The 15,401-nt window shown below is 37.7% G+C and overlaps 1 protein-coding gene across 1 annotated transcript in view; it reads left to right on the top strand.

Annotated features, from left to right (window-relative positions):
* PDCL2 (phosducin-like 2) overlaps positions 1-14,815 on the top strand; it is a 36,566-nt gene extending 21,751 nt beyond the window's left edge. Inside the window, exons 3-4 of the mRNA XM_011992512.1 lie at positions 8,663-8,871; positions 14,618-14,815. Coding sequence (XP_011847902.1) covers positions 8,663-8,871; positions 14,618-14,772 — 364 coding nt within the window. The 3' untranslated portion in view covers positions 14,773-14,815. The remainder of the gene's footprint in view (positions 1-8,662; positions 8,872-14,617) is intronic.
* Positions 14,816-15,401: the final 586 nt, after the last annotated feature.

Below are 15,401 nucleotides of genomic sequence, written 5' to 3'. Positions count from 1 at the left end.
TAAGGTCAGAATGTTTTAAAATATACCCAGGGTTTTGTTTTTATTCAAGTATGTCAGGAGATGGTTGCTATTGAAAGGATAGTTGGTTACTCACAGTTTCCAAGAGGAGGGGTGCATGCCACATCATGCCACACTGGGGCCATGCAGTGAAGCACCTGAATTGATCAGAAGTCAGAAGGAGCAAGGGGAAAAGCATGGGCATAAGGCTTTTGTTGTGGTTTCTATGGGAAAAGCAAGGCAAGGCAGGGTAAGTAGAGTTAGGATTGGCTAGTTTCAATAATTTTGGTGGGCTCTGGGCTGTAGAGGCTATCTCTAGTTATTTGGTACCTGGCCCTGGGATGATTAGGGCAGGGGATCGTGGCTCAGTCTGATAAATGAAGTGATTGAGGGTATGGGCCCTAGATTGATTGGTTTGCGTTTGAAGAGTGTTTGCTATTTCGTGGAGTTCACGAGCCCTGGGAGGGGCAGACTCTACAGAATCAGCAATGTGCCAGATGCCAGAGCATCAAGAATACATAAAATGGGAAAATATGGTTAGTATACAGAGAAAGAAAGGGAGTAAATACTCCCAGCAAACTTAGAGGTATAGAATCATTAAATGTTAATAAACTTGCAGGCATGTCAGAAACCATTTAGATTTGCTTCATGAATCCAGGCATTCAACAGCAAAACTGTCAAATTGTAGATGTTGAGAAAGTTGGGTTTTTTAAACAGTTGCAAGGTTCTCTATGGATAGATAAATAGGTAGCAATGTTTATTGAATGCTCACAGTGTGTCAGGCACCCTGCTAAGAAATTTACATGTATTATTTCATTTTTTTCCCAATAATCTCTTGTGAGTAGTTATTAGTATTATTCCCATGTACAGTTAGGGAAACTGAAGTGTAGAGAGATTAAATAACTGCCCAACTTTATGCTATTAACAAGTACGGGAACTGGCATTTAAACCCAGTTTAGTCTGACCTTGGAATCCAAGCTCATAATCACTCTCCTCTACTACCTCTCTATCTATAATAAATCTATGTTTATAATTAGTAATTGCAAATATCCACAAAAGCTTCAAAGTGAAGATCATCTTAGCATGATAGTTATCCCCTATTTACATGGGGATAATAATAGTACTGGCTTTGTAACATTTTTACAAGGATTAAGTTCATTAATGTTATGTGTTTAAAATAGTGCCTGGCAACATAGCAAGCACTTGGTAAATGTTGGATATCATTATTCTCCTTAATGAAGTATTCAACTTGTACATGAGAATTTGTTGGCACAACATCCAGATAAACTCTCTATAGCAGGGAACAACTCCCCTGCACCCCTGCACCCCTGCACCCCCCCATTCCTCCAAGACAGTTAATGATTTAAACCTAGTCTTAAATACAAACAAATTTAAAAGTCAATAGCAAACTTCTTATGCTTTTCAATATCCATGATAACACAGATTTGCATATAAAAAGAGAAATTGGCTTTATAAGATCATTCATTAATATCCCATCATTTAAAGTGTTTGATATGTATAGACATTATATTCATTGCCCTAAATTGTTATTACATATGAGAATGACCTTAAGAATATGACAGTATTCTTATGTAATTTAATTTCATGTTTTAATTAGAGAGAAGCGGTTACAGGAATGGAAAGCTCTTAAGAAAAAACAAAAATTTGGAGAATTAAGAGAAATTTCTGGAAATCAGTATGTGAATGAAGTCACAAATGCAGAAAAAGATGTGTGGGTTATAATTCATCTATACAGATCAAGGTAAGATCATAGTATTTCAAAATGTTAATATACTACTATTTTAAAAGACATATTTTTGGTTTTAAGATTTTACAAAGCATATGACAGTACTCAAGAAAAAGCAACTATATATTACACACATATACATCCATAGAGTTTTTGATAGTCATCGGCTTCAGGGATTAAATTAGGTATTTTAAGATCCTTTCATTTCTAATTTCAGGAACTTGTCACACTTTTTAGAAAAATAAGCACTCTTTGGTAGTGTTGTTAAAAATTTTTTATTCTAGAAAATCTCAAAAATACAGAGAAGTAGAAAGAATGAGAAAATGAACACTCTAAATATCAACCATATAGATTCAACAAGTAACCTTTTGCCATATTTATATAATTGTATCTGTGTGTGTGTATATTTGCATTTGTAGAAAGTAAACTGAAAGTAAACTGACCATAGCATGATGCTTTATTCCTGTGTACTTCAGCATGCATCTTCAAAACATAAAGGTGTTGGAAAGAAAAAAAAGTTCTATTTCCTCTACCCATTTTAGGTTTATTGGCTGGGATCCTACAAATTGGACTGACAAAAGACAGGTTAACAAGAGAAAAACAAACAGAAGCCTATTAACAAGTGCATTACACATACACATAGGAGAGCTCAGTGATAAGTAACTCAAAGTGGTGGTTAGAGCTTGGGCTTATATAGTCTCTTAACAAAAGAATGGCAAATTTATAGAGATGTGATAAGACAACAGAAAGGGTCTTTGAGCTTCTAGGAATAACAAACTGTGGGATGGTAAATACATGGGTGAAACTATGTATTCAACTTGTTGAATCTATATGGTCAATATTTAGAGTGTTTGATTTAATAGAAATTAAAGGTTGTTTTAGCAAGGTTTGTTATACAGATTCCTCTGGTGCCTCACTGGGATGATAAGAATCTAGAGCTTTATCCAGTGATTAAGAGTGTCCTCCCCTTCCTGGTAGAGACAAGAGTGAGGATGTTACTGGGTGGAGAATATTTTTCTTGTGTTTGTTTCTTTTCAGTTGTCTTTAGCTCAAAATAATCCTTATGCCAGAGTGGCTTATTTTGGTGTGGCATATTATGAATCCCTGCAAGAACATTCTTCTACATAACCACAATACCATTTTTTCACTTAACAAAATTAACAGTAATTCCTCATACCATCTAATACCACGTCCTTACTCAGATTTTCCCAAGTGACTTAAAAATGTCTTTTATAAATACATATGTTTTGGACAAGGAGTCAATCAAGAATTATGCAGCACATTTAGATATATCAGCTCTCTTAAGTCTCTTCTAGTAGAACAATTCCCCTGCACCCCTATACTCCCCCATTCCTCCAAGACAGTTAATTTAAAAATATACCTGGTGGTACTAGGTATAATCCACTGTTGCTAGGCCTCACCAGCCTTGCCTAGTAAATAGGGAAAGTAGACTTTTCCCCAACTCTGTTTCTCTCATTCAAACAGTCCTTCTAGCTTTAGGTCCCTACCCCTCTGCCTCAGAGCTATAAACCATTCTAGGAACAGAGCCCATGACAGCAACCTTCACTGTCCTTATTTCAATCTCTGAATAATAATTTTTTTTTTCTCTTTAGGTCCTTGGGGAAATTATGTACAGAGCATTTATGCAAATTATAGCCCTGTATATAACCCTGTGTAGCCTGTATGGGGCTATACTTTGCAGTTCCTGAGTTGAACTTTGACAGGACAACATGCCCCATAAAAGAAAACGCCCCATAAAAGTTATTTTATTATAACTAAAACTCTTGGTAGATTAATTTTTAGGTAGCTTTAAAGTTTTTAAAAGAATGTGTTGACCTAAAAGGAAGAGGCTGAGGCACAAAATATAATTTAAAGAGTTTACTTGAGCCAAAGTGAGGATAGCTGCCCAGAAGACTAAACCCAAGTAACCTTGGATATGATCTCCCTTTAGCCTTTGTTATGAGCAGGTTTGTGAAGACATAAAAGGGGGACAGGGAGTGGACTAATACAAAGCTGTTTGTCAGGAATTCTCTTTGGCTTAAGGAAATGACATTGATTAGTGATTGGCTATCCATTGTTAAACTATGAAAATTACAGTGTCTGATGTATTATTGGGTTGATTTATAGCTACTTGCAAGCAATAGCAAGCAGTTTCAAGAGAGGAATGCATAGGTGAAGGAGGGAGTAGGTTGTAATTCTCTCTTTTTATTTTTGATACAGGGTCTCACTGTGTTTCCCAGGCTGGAGTGCAGTGACGATCGTAGCTTAATGCAGCCTTTAATGCTTGGGCTCAAGCAATGATCCTCCTGCCTCAGTCCTCCAAGTAGCCTGGACTACAGGTCTGCACTACCACATCTGGCTAATTTTTAAAATTTTTTCATCGAAATGGGGTCTTGCTATGTTGCCCAGACTGGTCTCGAACTCCTGGCCTCAAGTGATCCTCCTGCCTCAGCCTCCCAAAGTATTGAGATTACAGGCGTGAACCACTGTGCCTGGCTTGCTGTCTCATTTTAATGACTCCGTGGGTGTAAATGTTTAAAAGGACTTGCATTCTTCAGAGAAAAGTTATTTCCTGAAATCACACTTCCATATTACCTATACTATTTATTTGGTTAACCAGTTTGTAAATGCTGCTTGTAGGTCTCACAGATAAGGATGAGAAACACTGACATTTATAAAACAGGTATCTGTTTGTGGTAAATATTATATACTGAAGTGGTTTACTGAATGTTTTTCTGACCCTGTGTGGTTAGCAGAGTAGATATTGCTTCTAAGTAAAATTATCTAGTTTAATGGTTATTTCCATATAAATTACTAGTTTTTAGAAATAATTTTAAAAAATTCATAAAGAGGTTGCATGTGTTTTAGTCTGCTTCAAATTGTCATATGCTTTGATAGACTCAAAAAGAAGGATGTGGTTTCATAATATTTTAAGTATTTGTGACCTTCTCAGAAGGTTTTTCTGGACCACTCTAAAGTAGTTACATATTAGATTTCTGGACATTAAGAAAATACATTCCTGGGGCTGGGTGCCGTGGCTCACACCTGTAATCCCAGCACTTTGGGAGGCCGAGGCAGGCGAATCACTTGAGGTCAGCAGTCAAAGACCAGCCTGGCCAGCATGGTGAAACCCCATTTCTACTAAAAATACAAAAAAAAAAAAAAAACAAAATATGTTCCTGTGTTGGTATAAAACATATATTTTGAAAATTAATCTGTAATAATCCAAATTTATAAAATATAACAGAAAATAATTGTGTTATAAATATTCCTTAGAAAACTTTAGTTTTTAACAATGGAATTAGTGGCCAGGCTTGGGGCTCATGCCTGTAATCCCAGCACTTTGGGAGGCTGAGGTGGGCAGATCACCTGAGGTCAGGAGTTTGAGACCAGCCTGGCCAACATGGCAAAACCCTGTCTTTACTAAAGTACAAAATATTAGCCGGGCATGGTGTCGTGTCCCTATAATCCCAGTTACTTGGGAGGCTGAGGCAGGAGAATCACTTGAACCTGGGAGGCAGAGGTTACAGTAAGCTGAGATCACATCATTGCGCTCCAGCCTGGGCAACAGAGCGGGACTCCATCTCCGAAAAAAAGGATTTACGTACAGCTTTTTAATATTATAAAGTTGAAGGACAGCTGTTAATTTATGTTTTTGTAACCACCCAATGGGGTTCATTTTGCCTGCTGCCCACATAGAGCCAATTTATCAAGACAGGGGAATTGCAATAAAGAGTTGAATTCATGCAGAGCCGGTTGAACAGGAAACCAGAGTTTTATTATTACTCAAATCAGCCTCCCCCAAAATTTGGAGGCTGGAGTTTTTCAAGGATAGTTTGCCAGACCACAGAATGGGTACTGCTGATTGGTTGGGAATGCAATCATAGGGATGTAGAAAATGATCCTTGATATGGTTTGGCTGTGTCCTCACTAAATCTCATCTTGAACTGAATTTCCCATAATCCCCATTTGTCGAGGGAGGGACCTGGCGGGAGGTAATTTAATCATGGGGGCAGTTACCCTTATGTTGTTCTTGTGATAATGAGTGAGTTCTCTTGAGATCTGATGGCTTTATAAGGGGCTTTTCCCCTTCTGCTCAGCACTTCTCATTGCTGCCACATGTGAAGAAGAATGTGCTTGCTTCCCCTTCTGCCATGATTGTAAGTTTCCTGTGAGTCAGTTAAACCTCTTTCCTTTATAATTACCCAGCCTTGGGTATGTCTTTATTATAATGCAGCATGAGAATGGACTAATACAGTCCTCATGCGGGCTAAGTCTGCTTCTGTATGGGGCCACAGGACCGCTTGGTGGGTCCAGGTAGAGGCATCAGTCATCAGAAGTGCAAAAACCTTAAAAGATGTATCAAAAAGGCCAATCTTAGGTTCTACAATAGGGTTGTTGTCTGCAGGAGTAATTGAGGAAGTTGCAAATCTTGTGACTTCCAGAATAATGGCTGGTAATTGTTTAAGTGTGTATCTTAGCAGAATTCAGGCTCCTCTCATCCTCCTAACCTAGTCTTCGCTTAGCTTTTACAAAGGTGGTTTAGTTCTGGGGAAAAGCTATTATCATTTAAACTATAAACTGAATTTCTCCCAAAGTTAGCTTGGCCCAAGTCCAGGAATGATTCTGGGCAGTTTGGAGGTTAAAGAGAAGATGGGGGTTGGTTAGATCACATCTCTTTCACTGTCATAATTCTCTCACTGTTAAAGTTTTTGCAAAGGTGGTTTTATTTTTAGCTACTTTCTTTCAGTTTTATAAAAAGGTGGTGTGTGTTTGTTGATTAGACTCCTAAATTCTATGATTTCAATGCCTCCTTGCCATTAAATTGATAGGATTAGACCCACTTTTTATCCAAATGAAGGCTTACCCTCCTTAAGGTGCTTTAGAGCGATCTAACTCAACCTGGGCCAGTAAGCCTGATGATTTAGCTTTAAGTCAGTCTTGTTTCTGGTTTTATTTAATCTTATGCCTGTACCCCAATTCTAATTTGGGGCTTTTATATTATTCTTATACCCAAGTGCATATTTTGAAGCTTGAATATCATAAATAGGCTCTTAACTTGCTTTGTGATGTTACTGGTCTGCCTCATATTTTACAGCTCTTCTGGGGTTAAAATTCTGGCCCTCAGCCCCAACACCAAATTTTTTCTCCTACTGCTTGCTGTCAGAACTTTCTTCGGGTAACCCTTTCTCCCTGCATCACAATCTGTTATGCAATATTCTCTTAAATCTATACTTTTCACTGCCACCACCAATACCTACCTGCCTTTTGCCATTCACACTACTGATCCATCCCACAAATATCTGTTGTACCACTGACTGAGCTTTCATTCTGATAAAATTTCTAATGAAAATTATAAAATTTCTCTGAATTAGATATTAGTGGACTCATTTCACCTTGAAGAAAATCAAAACATTTTACTCTAAGATATACTTTCTTGACATATTTTGAGGTGGGTGTTCAGAGAGCCAACAAAACTGAAGTAACCCCTTAAAGCCGTCTTTTGTGGAGATTTGCAACTGTAGAGAAAATCTGCATTCATGCAGTCAGGCCTTCTCTGAGGGCCTTCCCTTGTCTGACCTAGGACCAAGTTAACTGAGAATCTGATGCCTTTAAAGGTCTAAAAGAAACATTTACCATCTATTCTCTTTAAGGGCTGCTACCTGTAAGGTTTCATCTACATAACAAGACCACTTTTGCTAGCCAGGCCTCCTCTTCTCTGCCTCCCATAGCCTGTCTTGTCACTGTAACCTGATTTACCCCAATAACACGTTTTTGGTCATGCCAGAGCCTCCATTCTTTCTGTAGCCTCAAGATGGCATATAAGCTTCTGTACCTCATTGGAGGGTTTGGGTAATCACTTTGTGTTTCCTCTCTCATGTGCATGTTAATAAACTTGTGTGCCTTTTCTCCAATTAATCTGCCTTTTGTTAGTTGATCTTTCAGTGAACCTTCCTTCGGAGGGCAAAGAAATTTTCCCTTGGCCCCTAAAACCTTTCATTTTTTAGTAGAGACGGGGTTTCACCATGTTGGCCAGACTGGTTTTGAACTCCTGACGTCAAAAGGATCTGTCTACATTGGCCTCCCAAAGTGCCGGGATTATAGGCTTGAGCCACTGCACCCGGCCCAAATTGAGTATGTTTATGTAAAATGGAGAAAGAGTCTTTGGAGAAGGAAAGATGAGAAAACAGGAAAAGAGGGAAGCAGAATAACCAACAAAGGTCCCAAGGGAGATGGAAGGAATGTAGAATAAAGTAGAGGTGAAGAGATTCACTTGAAAGTTTGATAAAATGGGAGAAAAGGAACTAATTGATCAATGAGAGTATGATGAGAATTAAGTGATAAAGCAGGAAGAACTGAGGTTGTGGTCACACTTCCAATCAATATTAAATTTCTGGTAAGGAATAGTTCTGGATAATGGGGCCACCAGAATGTGACATGGAGTGGGATTCCAAAGACTGTGGGAGAAGTTTGTTGGAGTCAGGAAAGACAGTTCTGGATATGGTAAACTCATTACATGGAAAGAAGCTGGTGATGGCAACAAGAGTTGGGATCCTTTTGTTTCAACTCAGAACTGCAAAGGATTTCCTAGAAGTGTCCTGTTTTTGTTTTTGTTTTTTCTATAAACTGGGAACCTGCTTGAACCAAACTGATGCTCAGTTGGATGTAGTTTCCTTAAGTTAAGCATCAGCTTGCCTGGTAGCTAGCTTCATTCCCAGGCTATAATGGTGCTTGCAATAAAACCAGAGGACTCTACATACAGTTCATCATTGCTAAAGGTAACAATAGAGGATGATAATAACATGTTTTTATATTAATCTAAGATTTATTTTTGCCATGGCGATATTTTACTTATTTCATTAGACTGAGATGAGTAGTCCGTTTATTAAAGATTGTGTGTACTGTTTCTCTTTTTAGCATCCCAATGTGTTTGTTGGTTAACCAGCATCTTAGTCTTCTAGCAAGAAAGTTTCCAGAAACTAAATTTGTTAAAGCCATCGTGAATAGCTGTATTCAACACTACCATGACAATTGTTTACCAACAATTTTTGTTTATAAAAATGGTCAGATAGAAGCCAAATTCATTGGAATTTTAGAATGTGGAGGGATAAATCTCAAGCTGGAAGGTAATGTTACAAATTTTGTTTATAAAAATGATAGGTGAAAACATCCAGAAACTAACAAGTATCCTAAAAGTTTTCTTCCTTTGTACCAAGGTTTTTTCCTTGCTTTTAGTCTCTTTTTATATGCCTCCAGATTAATTTTCCTATAGTAATACTCTAATAACAGCCCCTTGCTTAAAATCCTTAATAGTTCTCTGTCTCAAGTAAGTTAAAAATTTAGAATCTTCTCCTTTAGAATGTCCACCCACCTCTCTAACTATATTGCTCAGTGCTTTCTAGTTTCTGTTCTTGTTAGGCTGGTCTTCAGCCACTACTAGGCTGGTCTTCAGCTACTACTAAATATACGTTAACTCATTTGTGCCATCACACTTTTTTACACATTCTCTGCTTGTACCTAACGTATTCTACCTTTCCCTGTTCTCCATATCCAAACTTTATTCCTACATGAGTCTGCTCTATTTTTATTTACTGCATTATGTAATATTGAACCAATTCATAATCTTTTTCTTCTCTACTGAATTTCTATAGTGTATATTCAATGCATCTTACTTTTCACTTATTAGCATGATAGCTAATTTTGTTGATGAATCAATCCGCTTTGAATTTTATCTTCCTAAAAATTGCAGGGACCATGCCTCCTATTACTTTATTTTTCTTAGCACACAGCACAAAACTTTCTATTTTTATCTTCTTTAATTGTTTTTACTTCCTAAGGTCATTTCTTTGATACATTCATTTTTTGGCAGTGCTTTAACTCTATTTTACAAAACTAAAAATCATTTTCTCTCACCACTGTGTTAAAGCCATCATGAATGGCTGTTTTCAGTTTTTGTTCTTTTGTTTGTTTGTTTGTTTTTGAGACGGAGCCTTGCTCTGTCACTCAGGCTAGTGTGCAGTGGCATGATCTCGGCTCACTGCAACCTTTGCCTCCTGGGTTCAAGCAGTTCTGCCTGCCTCAGCCTCCCGAGTAGCTGGGATTACGGGTGCCCACCACTATACCTGGCTAATTTTTGTAATTTTTAGTGGAGATGGGTTTTCGCCATGTTGGCCAGGCTGATCTTGAACTCCTGACCTCGGGAGATCTGCCCTCCTCAGTCTCCCAAAGTGATGGGATTACGGATGTAAGCCACTGCGCCTGGCCGGTTGGTTTCAATAGGTATTCTTTCACTCTGTCAGTCCCCCCAAATTGTTTTTGGCCTTACCGAGACCTCTGACACTTTAATTTTTCCAGAAGTTTCCCATTTTTCTTTTAGTCTTCTAAGGCCTTTCCTTGTTTTACCACCTGTTTTTGTAGCTTGGATCTTTTCTTTTTAATTAAAAAAATTAATGACATAAGAGTACATAAAAGAATACATAGAATAATCATATAGTAAGCATTCATGAAATCATTATTGTCTTCTCTGTTTGGGATGCTATAATAAAAATACTATAAACTGGGTGGCTTATAAACAAGAAACTTTATATTAATATCTCACAGTTCTGGAGGCTGGGAAGTCCCAGATCAAGGCGCCAACAGATTTGGTGTTTTATGAGGACCTGTTCTTCATAGATGGTGACCTCTTCATTGACCTCACGTGGTAGAAGGGGCAAACAAGCTCCTTTTGGCCTCTCTGTTCACTCATTCCATTGAAGAGTGCTCTGCCCTCATGGTCTAATCACTCCCAAAGTCCCCACCTCTTAATACCATCACCTTGGGGATTAGGATTTCAACATATGAATTTTGGGGGGACACAAACATTCAGGACCATAGTAATTACCAAAAGTAACAAATGTGAACATTTGTTTATGCTTGCTTCAGCTGTTTATTTGAGATAGCATCTCACTCTGTCACCCAGGCTGGAGTGCAGTGGCACAATTATGGCTCACTTGCAGCCTTGACTTCTCAGGCTCAAGTAATCCTCCCACTTTAGCCTCCTGAGTAGCTGGGACTACAGGTGCCAGCCACCACACCTAACTATTTTTTTAACAAAATTTTGTAGTAGAGATGAGGTCTCACGATATTGCCCAGGTTGGTCTCAAACTCCTAGGCTCAAGTAATCCTCCCACATTTGACTCCCAAAGTGCTGGGATTACAAGCATGAGCCACCATGCCTGGCCTGTTTGCTTATCTTTTAAAAACACATTACAGATAAAGTTGAAATTACCTGTATTTCATACTTAGTCCTGTTCCCCTCCCTGCTTCCTTAGGGGCAAAAACTATCAAGAATTTAGAGTGTATCTCGTCCCTTTATTTATTTAATTTTTTTTTGAGAGGGAGATATCAATGACATTTATTGGTGTATTTTAAACATTGTAGTAGAATATGTGTAATATAACATTTACCATCAACTATTTTTAAGCATACAGTTCAGTGGCATTAAGCACATTCACATTCCATCACCATCATCTCCAGAAGTTTTTTTTGTCTTACATAACAAACTCTGTACTCATTAAACAAAAACTCCTTGGTCTCCAGTTGCTTCAGCCCAGGCAATCACCTTTTTAAGATTCTGTCTCTATGAATTTGATAGCACTTGATACCTCATATAAATGGAATCATATAGTATTTGTCCTTTGTGATTGACTTATTTCACTTAGCATAATGTCCTCAAGTTTCATCCATGTGGTAGCATGTTATCAGAATTTTTTTCCTTTTAAAGTATATCTTGAGTATCCCTTCATCTGTTGATGGAGACTTAGGTTGTTTTCACCTTTTGGCTATTGTGAATAATGCTGTTATGAACATATGTGTACAAATAATATGCTTATCTCCATTTTTAATTATTCTGGGAATATACACAGAAATGGAATTGCTAGATGATATGATAATTCTATTTTTAATTTTAGGAGAAACTATCTGGTCTATATTGTTATGCTTTAACTTAAGTATATCTATAGAAATAGAAGGAATAATTAATTGCAAAATCGAAAGTACTTAATAAAGGGCATTATATTGTAATATCATTCTGCAACTTGCTTTTTTAAAAATCTCAATCATAGTATTCAGAATCTCGTTTATTTCATATATGTCTGATTCAATAACTTTATCTCCTGTCTAGCATTCTATAATCAGCTATTCCTCAATTTATCATTCCCCTATTGTGAGAAATGTGAGTTGTTTCCAATTTTCCCATTATGAACAATTCTGTTGTGACAATTGTTGTGTCCACCTGTAAAAATTTCTCAAGGATATATGGAGAATTGTGGGAATATAGGGTATACACATTTTCAACTTCACTTGATAGTTGATAGATTGCTCTATAAATGGAAGTATCAATTTATCCTTCCATCTGTGTTTAAAGATATATGCACATCTTCACCACTTCTTGTTAATTTTAGACTGTTGGTTTTTTGGTCAATCTGATGGATATGAAATGGTATCATTTCATTGTTTAAATGTGGATTTCCCTCATTACAAGTGAGGTTATGGATTTTTTCATATGCATTGCTCATTCTGATTTCCTCTCCTATTTATATACTTTGTCCATTTTGTCATTTGTGTTTTTTTCATTGATATAAGAGTGTGTATGTGTGCATATGTTGTTTCATTGACTCGTAAGAGTGGGTATGTGTGCATGAGTGTGTGTGTAAAGTTCTGGATACTATTTTTATAGTATTACTAATATATTCTCACCAGTTATGGCTTATCATTTCATTTTGATTGTCAGATAAAAGTTATGATTTGGCATAGTGAAAATTATTAATCTTTTTCTTTATTGTGCACTTTTTGTGCTTTCTTTTCAAAACCCTTCTGTATTCCCAAGGTGAAAAATATATTCTTCTATACTTTCTTCTAAGAGTTTTAAATTTTTATTTTTGAGCTTAGGTCTTGAATAACATTGGGCTTTTCTTTTGTGTATGATTTGATGTAAGGAATTGTATTAGTCTATTTTCACGCTGCTAATAAAGACATACTTGAGACTGGGTAATTTATAAAGGAAAGAGGAGGTTTAATTGGCTCACAGTTCAGCTGGCTGGGGAGGTTTCAGGAAACTTACAATCATGACAGAATGGGAAGCAAGCATGTTCTTTTTCACATGGCAGCAGGAAAGAGAAGAATGAGAGCCAAGTGAAGTGGGGAAAAAGCCCCTTATAAAACCCATCAGATCTGGTGAGAACTCACTCAGTATCAAGAGAACAGCATGGAGATAACAACCCCCATGATTCAATTACCTCCCACCCACAATACGTGGTGATTATGAGAACTACAGTTCAAGATGAGGTTAGGGTGGGGACATAGCCAAACCATATCAGGAATGTATCTACTTTTTTTCTGTAAGAAAATGCAACTGTTTCAACACCATTTATTAAAATTTCACTTCACTCTTTTTCTTTTTTTCTTTTTTTTTTTTTTTTTGAGATGGAGTCTTGCACTGTTGCCCGCACTGGAGTGCAATGGCACGATCTCGATCTCGGCTCACTACAACCTCTGCCTCCAGGGTTCAAAGCGATTCTTCTGCCTCAGCCTCCTGAATAGCTGGGATTACATGTGCCTGCCACCATGCGCAGCTAATGTTTTCTTTTCTTTTTTTTTTTTTTAGTATTTTTAGTAGGGATGGCGTTTCACCATGTTGGCCAGGCTGATCTCAAACTCCTTACCTCAGGTGACCCGCCCACCTCAGCCTTTCAAAGTGCTGGGATTACAGGTGTGAGCCACCACACCTGGCCAGCTTGTTTAATTTTATAGGCTCACAGCTGGAGGGAAATGTACCTCAGTATGAATTGTGTCTTAAGTCTTTCCTGTATCTGATTTAGATGAGACTGTGGACTTTTGAGTTGATGTTGGAACAAGTTGAGACTTTGGGGGCTACTGGGATAGAATGAATGTATTTTGCATGTAAGAGGACATGAATTTTGGGGGCTGGGGTGGAATGGTATGATTTGAATGTGTGTCCCAAAATTAGTAATCCCCAATGCAACAGTGTTGAGAAGTGGGACCTTAAGAGGTGATTAGGTCATGAGGTCTCTGCCCTCATGAATGGATTAATGTCATTATTGCAGAGTGGGGTTGTTGTCATGAGGATGGGTTTGTTTTAGAAGTGAGTTCAGCCCTCTCTTGTTGTCTCTCATTCACCTTCTCTAACTCACTTGAATTCTGCCATGGGATAACCTCAGCAAGAAGACCCTCACCTGATGTAGGCCCCTCAACCTTATACTTCCCAGCCTCCAGATGTATAAGAAATAAATCTTGGTTCTCTATAAATTACTCAAGTCTCAGGTATTCTTTTATCACAAAACAGACTAGGAACCAGTTTAACCATAATTTCTCCCTTTAAGTATAACTTTGCTATATCTAATGTGTATTTTGATATTGTAGCACTTTTACTGTCAACCAGTTCTAAAGATACCAGGCTGGGTGTGATGGCTTACACCTGTAATCCCAGCACTTTGGGAGGCTGAGGTAGGGGGATCACTTGAGGTCAGGAGTTCGAGACCAGCCTGGCCAACATGTTGAAACCCTGACTCTACTTAAAAAGTACAAAACTTAGCTGGGTGTGGTGGCATGCACCTGTAATTGCAGCTACTCAGGAAGCTGTGGCATGAGAATCGCTTGAACCTGGGAGGCAGAGGTTGCAGTGAGCCAAGATGCACTCTAGCCTGGGTGACAGAGTGCGACTCTGTCTGAAAAAAGAAAAAAAAAAACTATAACTAAATATATCATCATTTCCATGGTAATATTACTAAGAGTCAACTCCTATTTCATATAGATGAAAAATTATTCATTTTTTCAAGATTTTTAACTGACTTAATGATGGGTTATTTATTACAGAACTTGAATGGAAGCTAGCAGAAGTTGGAGCAATACAGACTGATTTGGAAGAAAACCCCCAAAAAGACACTGTAGATATGATGGTATCTTCAATTAGAAACACTTCTATTCATGATGACAGTGATAGCTCCAACAGTGATAATGATACCAAATAGAGAGAAATATTCAGTAAATAGCTTTTAGTATATGTGTACTGAATGTTTTACTTATGACTGCTTTTATAATTAGGGATCAGAAAATTCATGAACAGATTTATTTTATTTTCATTTTTATATTAGAATTATGGCATATATGTCATTTAAAAATTTTTCAGGCATTTCAGAATATTCATTGCCTCTGAGAAAAATAGAATTTGGCAGCCAGGCATGGTGGCTCACGCCTGTAATCCCAGCACTTTGGGAGGCCAAAGTGGGCAGATCACCTGAGGTCGGGAGTTCGAGACCAGTCTGACGAACATGGAGAAACCCCGTCTCTACTAAAAATACAAAAATTAGCTGGGCATCGTGGCACATGCCTGTAATCTCAGCTACTCGGGAGACTGAGGCAGGCGAATCGCTTGAACCCGGGAGGCAGAGGTTGCGATGAGTCAAGATTGCGCCATTGCACTCTATGTTGGGCAACAAGAGTGAAACTCCATCTCAAACAAAACAAAACAAAAAACAAAACAAAACAAAAAACAAAACAAAACAGAATTTGTATTAAGCCCTTAGTATTTTTCTGTGGTTTATCCTTTTTCTAACTCATGTTGGACAAAAACACAAATATTACAAGACCTTTCTTGCTT

The sequence above is a fragment of the Mandrillus leucophaeus genome, unplaced genomic scaffold (assembly GCF_000951045.1).
Source record: "Mandrillus leucophaeus isolate KB7577 unplaced genomic scaffold, Mleu.le_1.0 Scaffold412, whole genome shotgun sequence".
Lineage (NCBI taxonomy): Eukaryota > Metazoa > Chordata > Mammalia > Primates > Cercopithecidae > Mandrillus > Mandrillus leucophaeus.
Note: the sequence above shows the minus strand (reverse complement) of the source record. Positions and strands in the feature narration are given on the sequence as shown.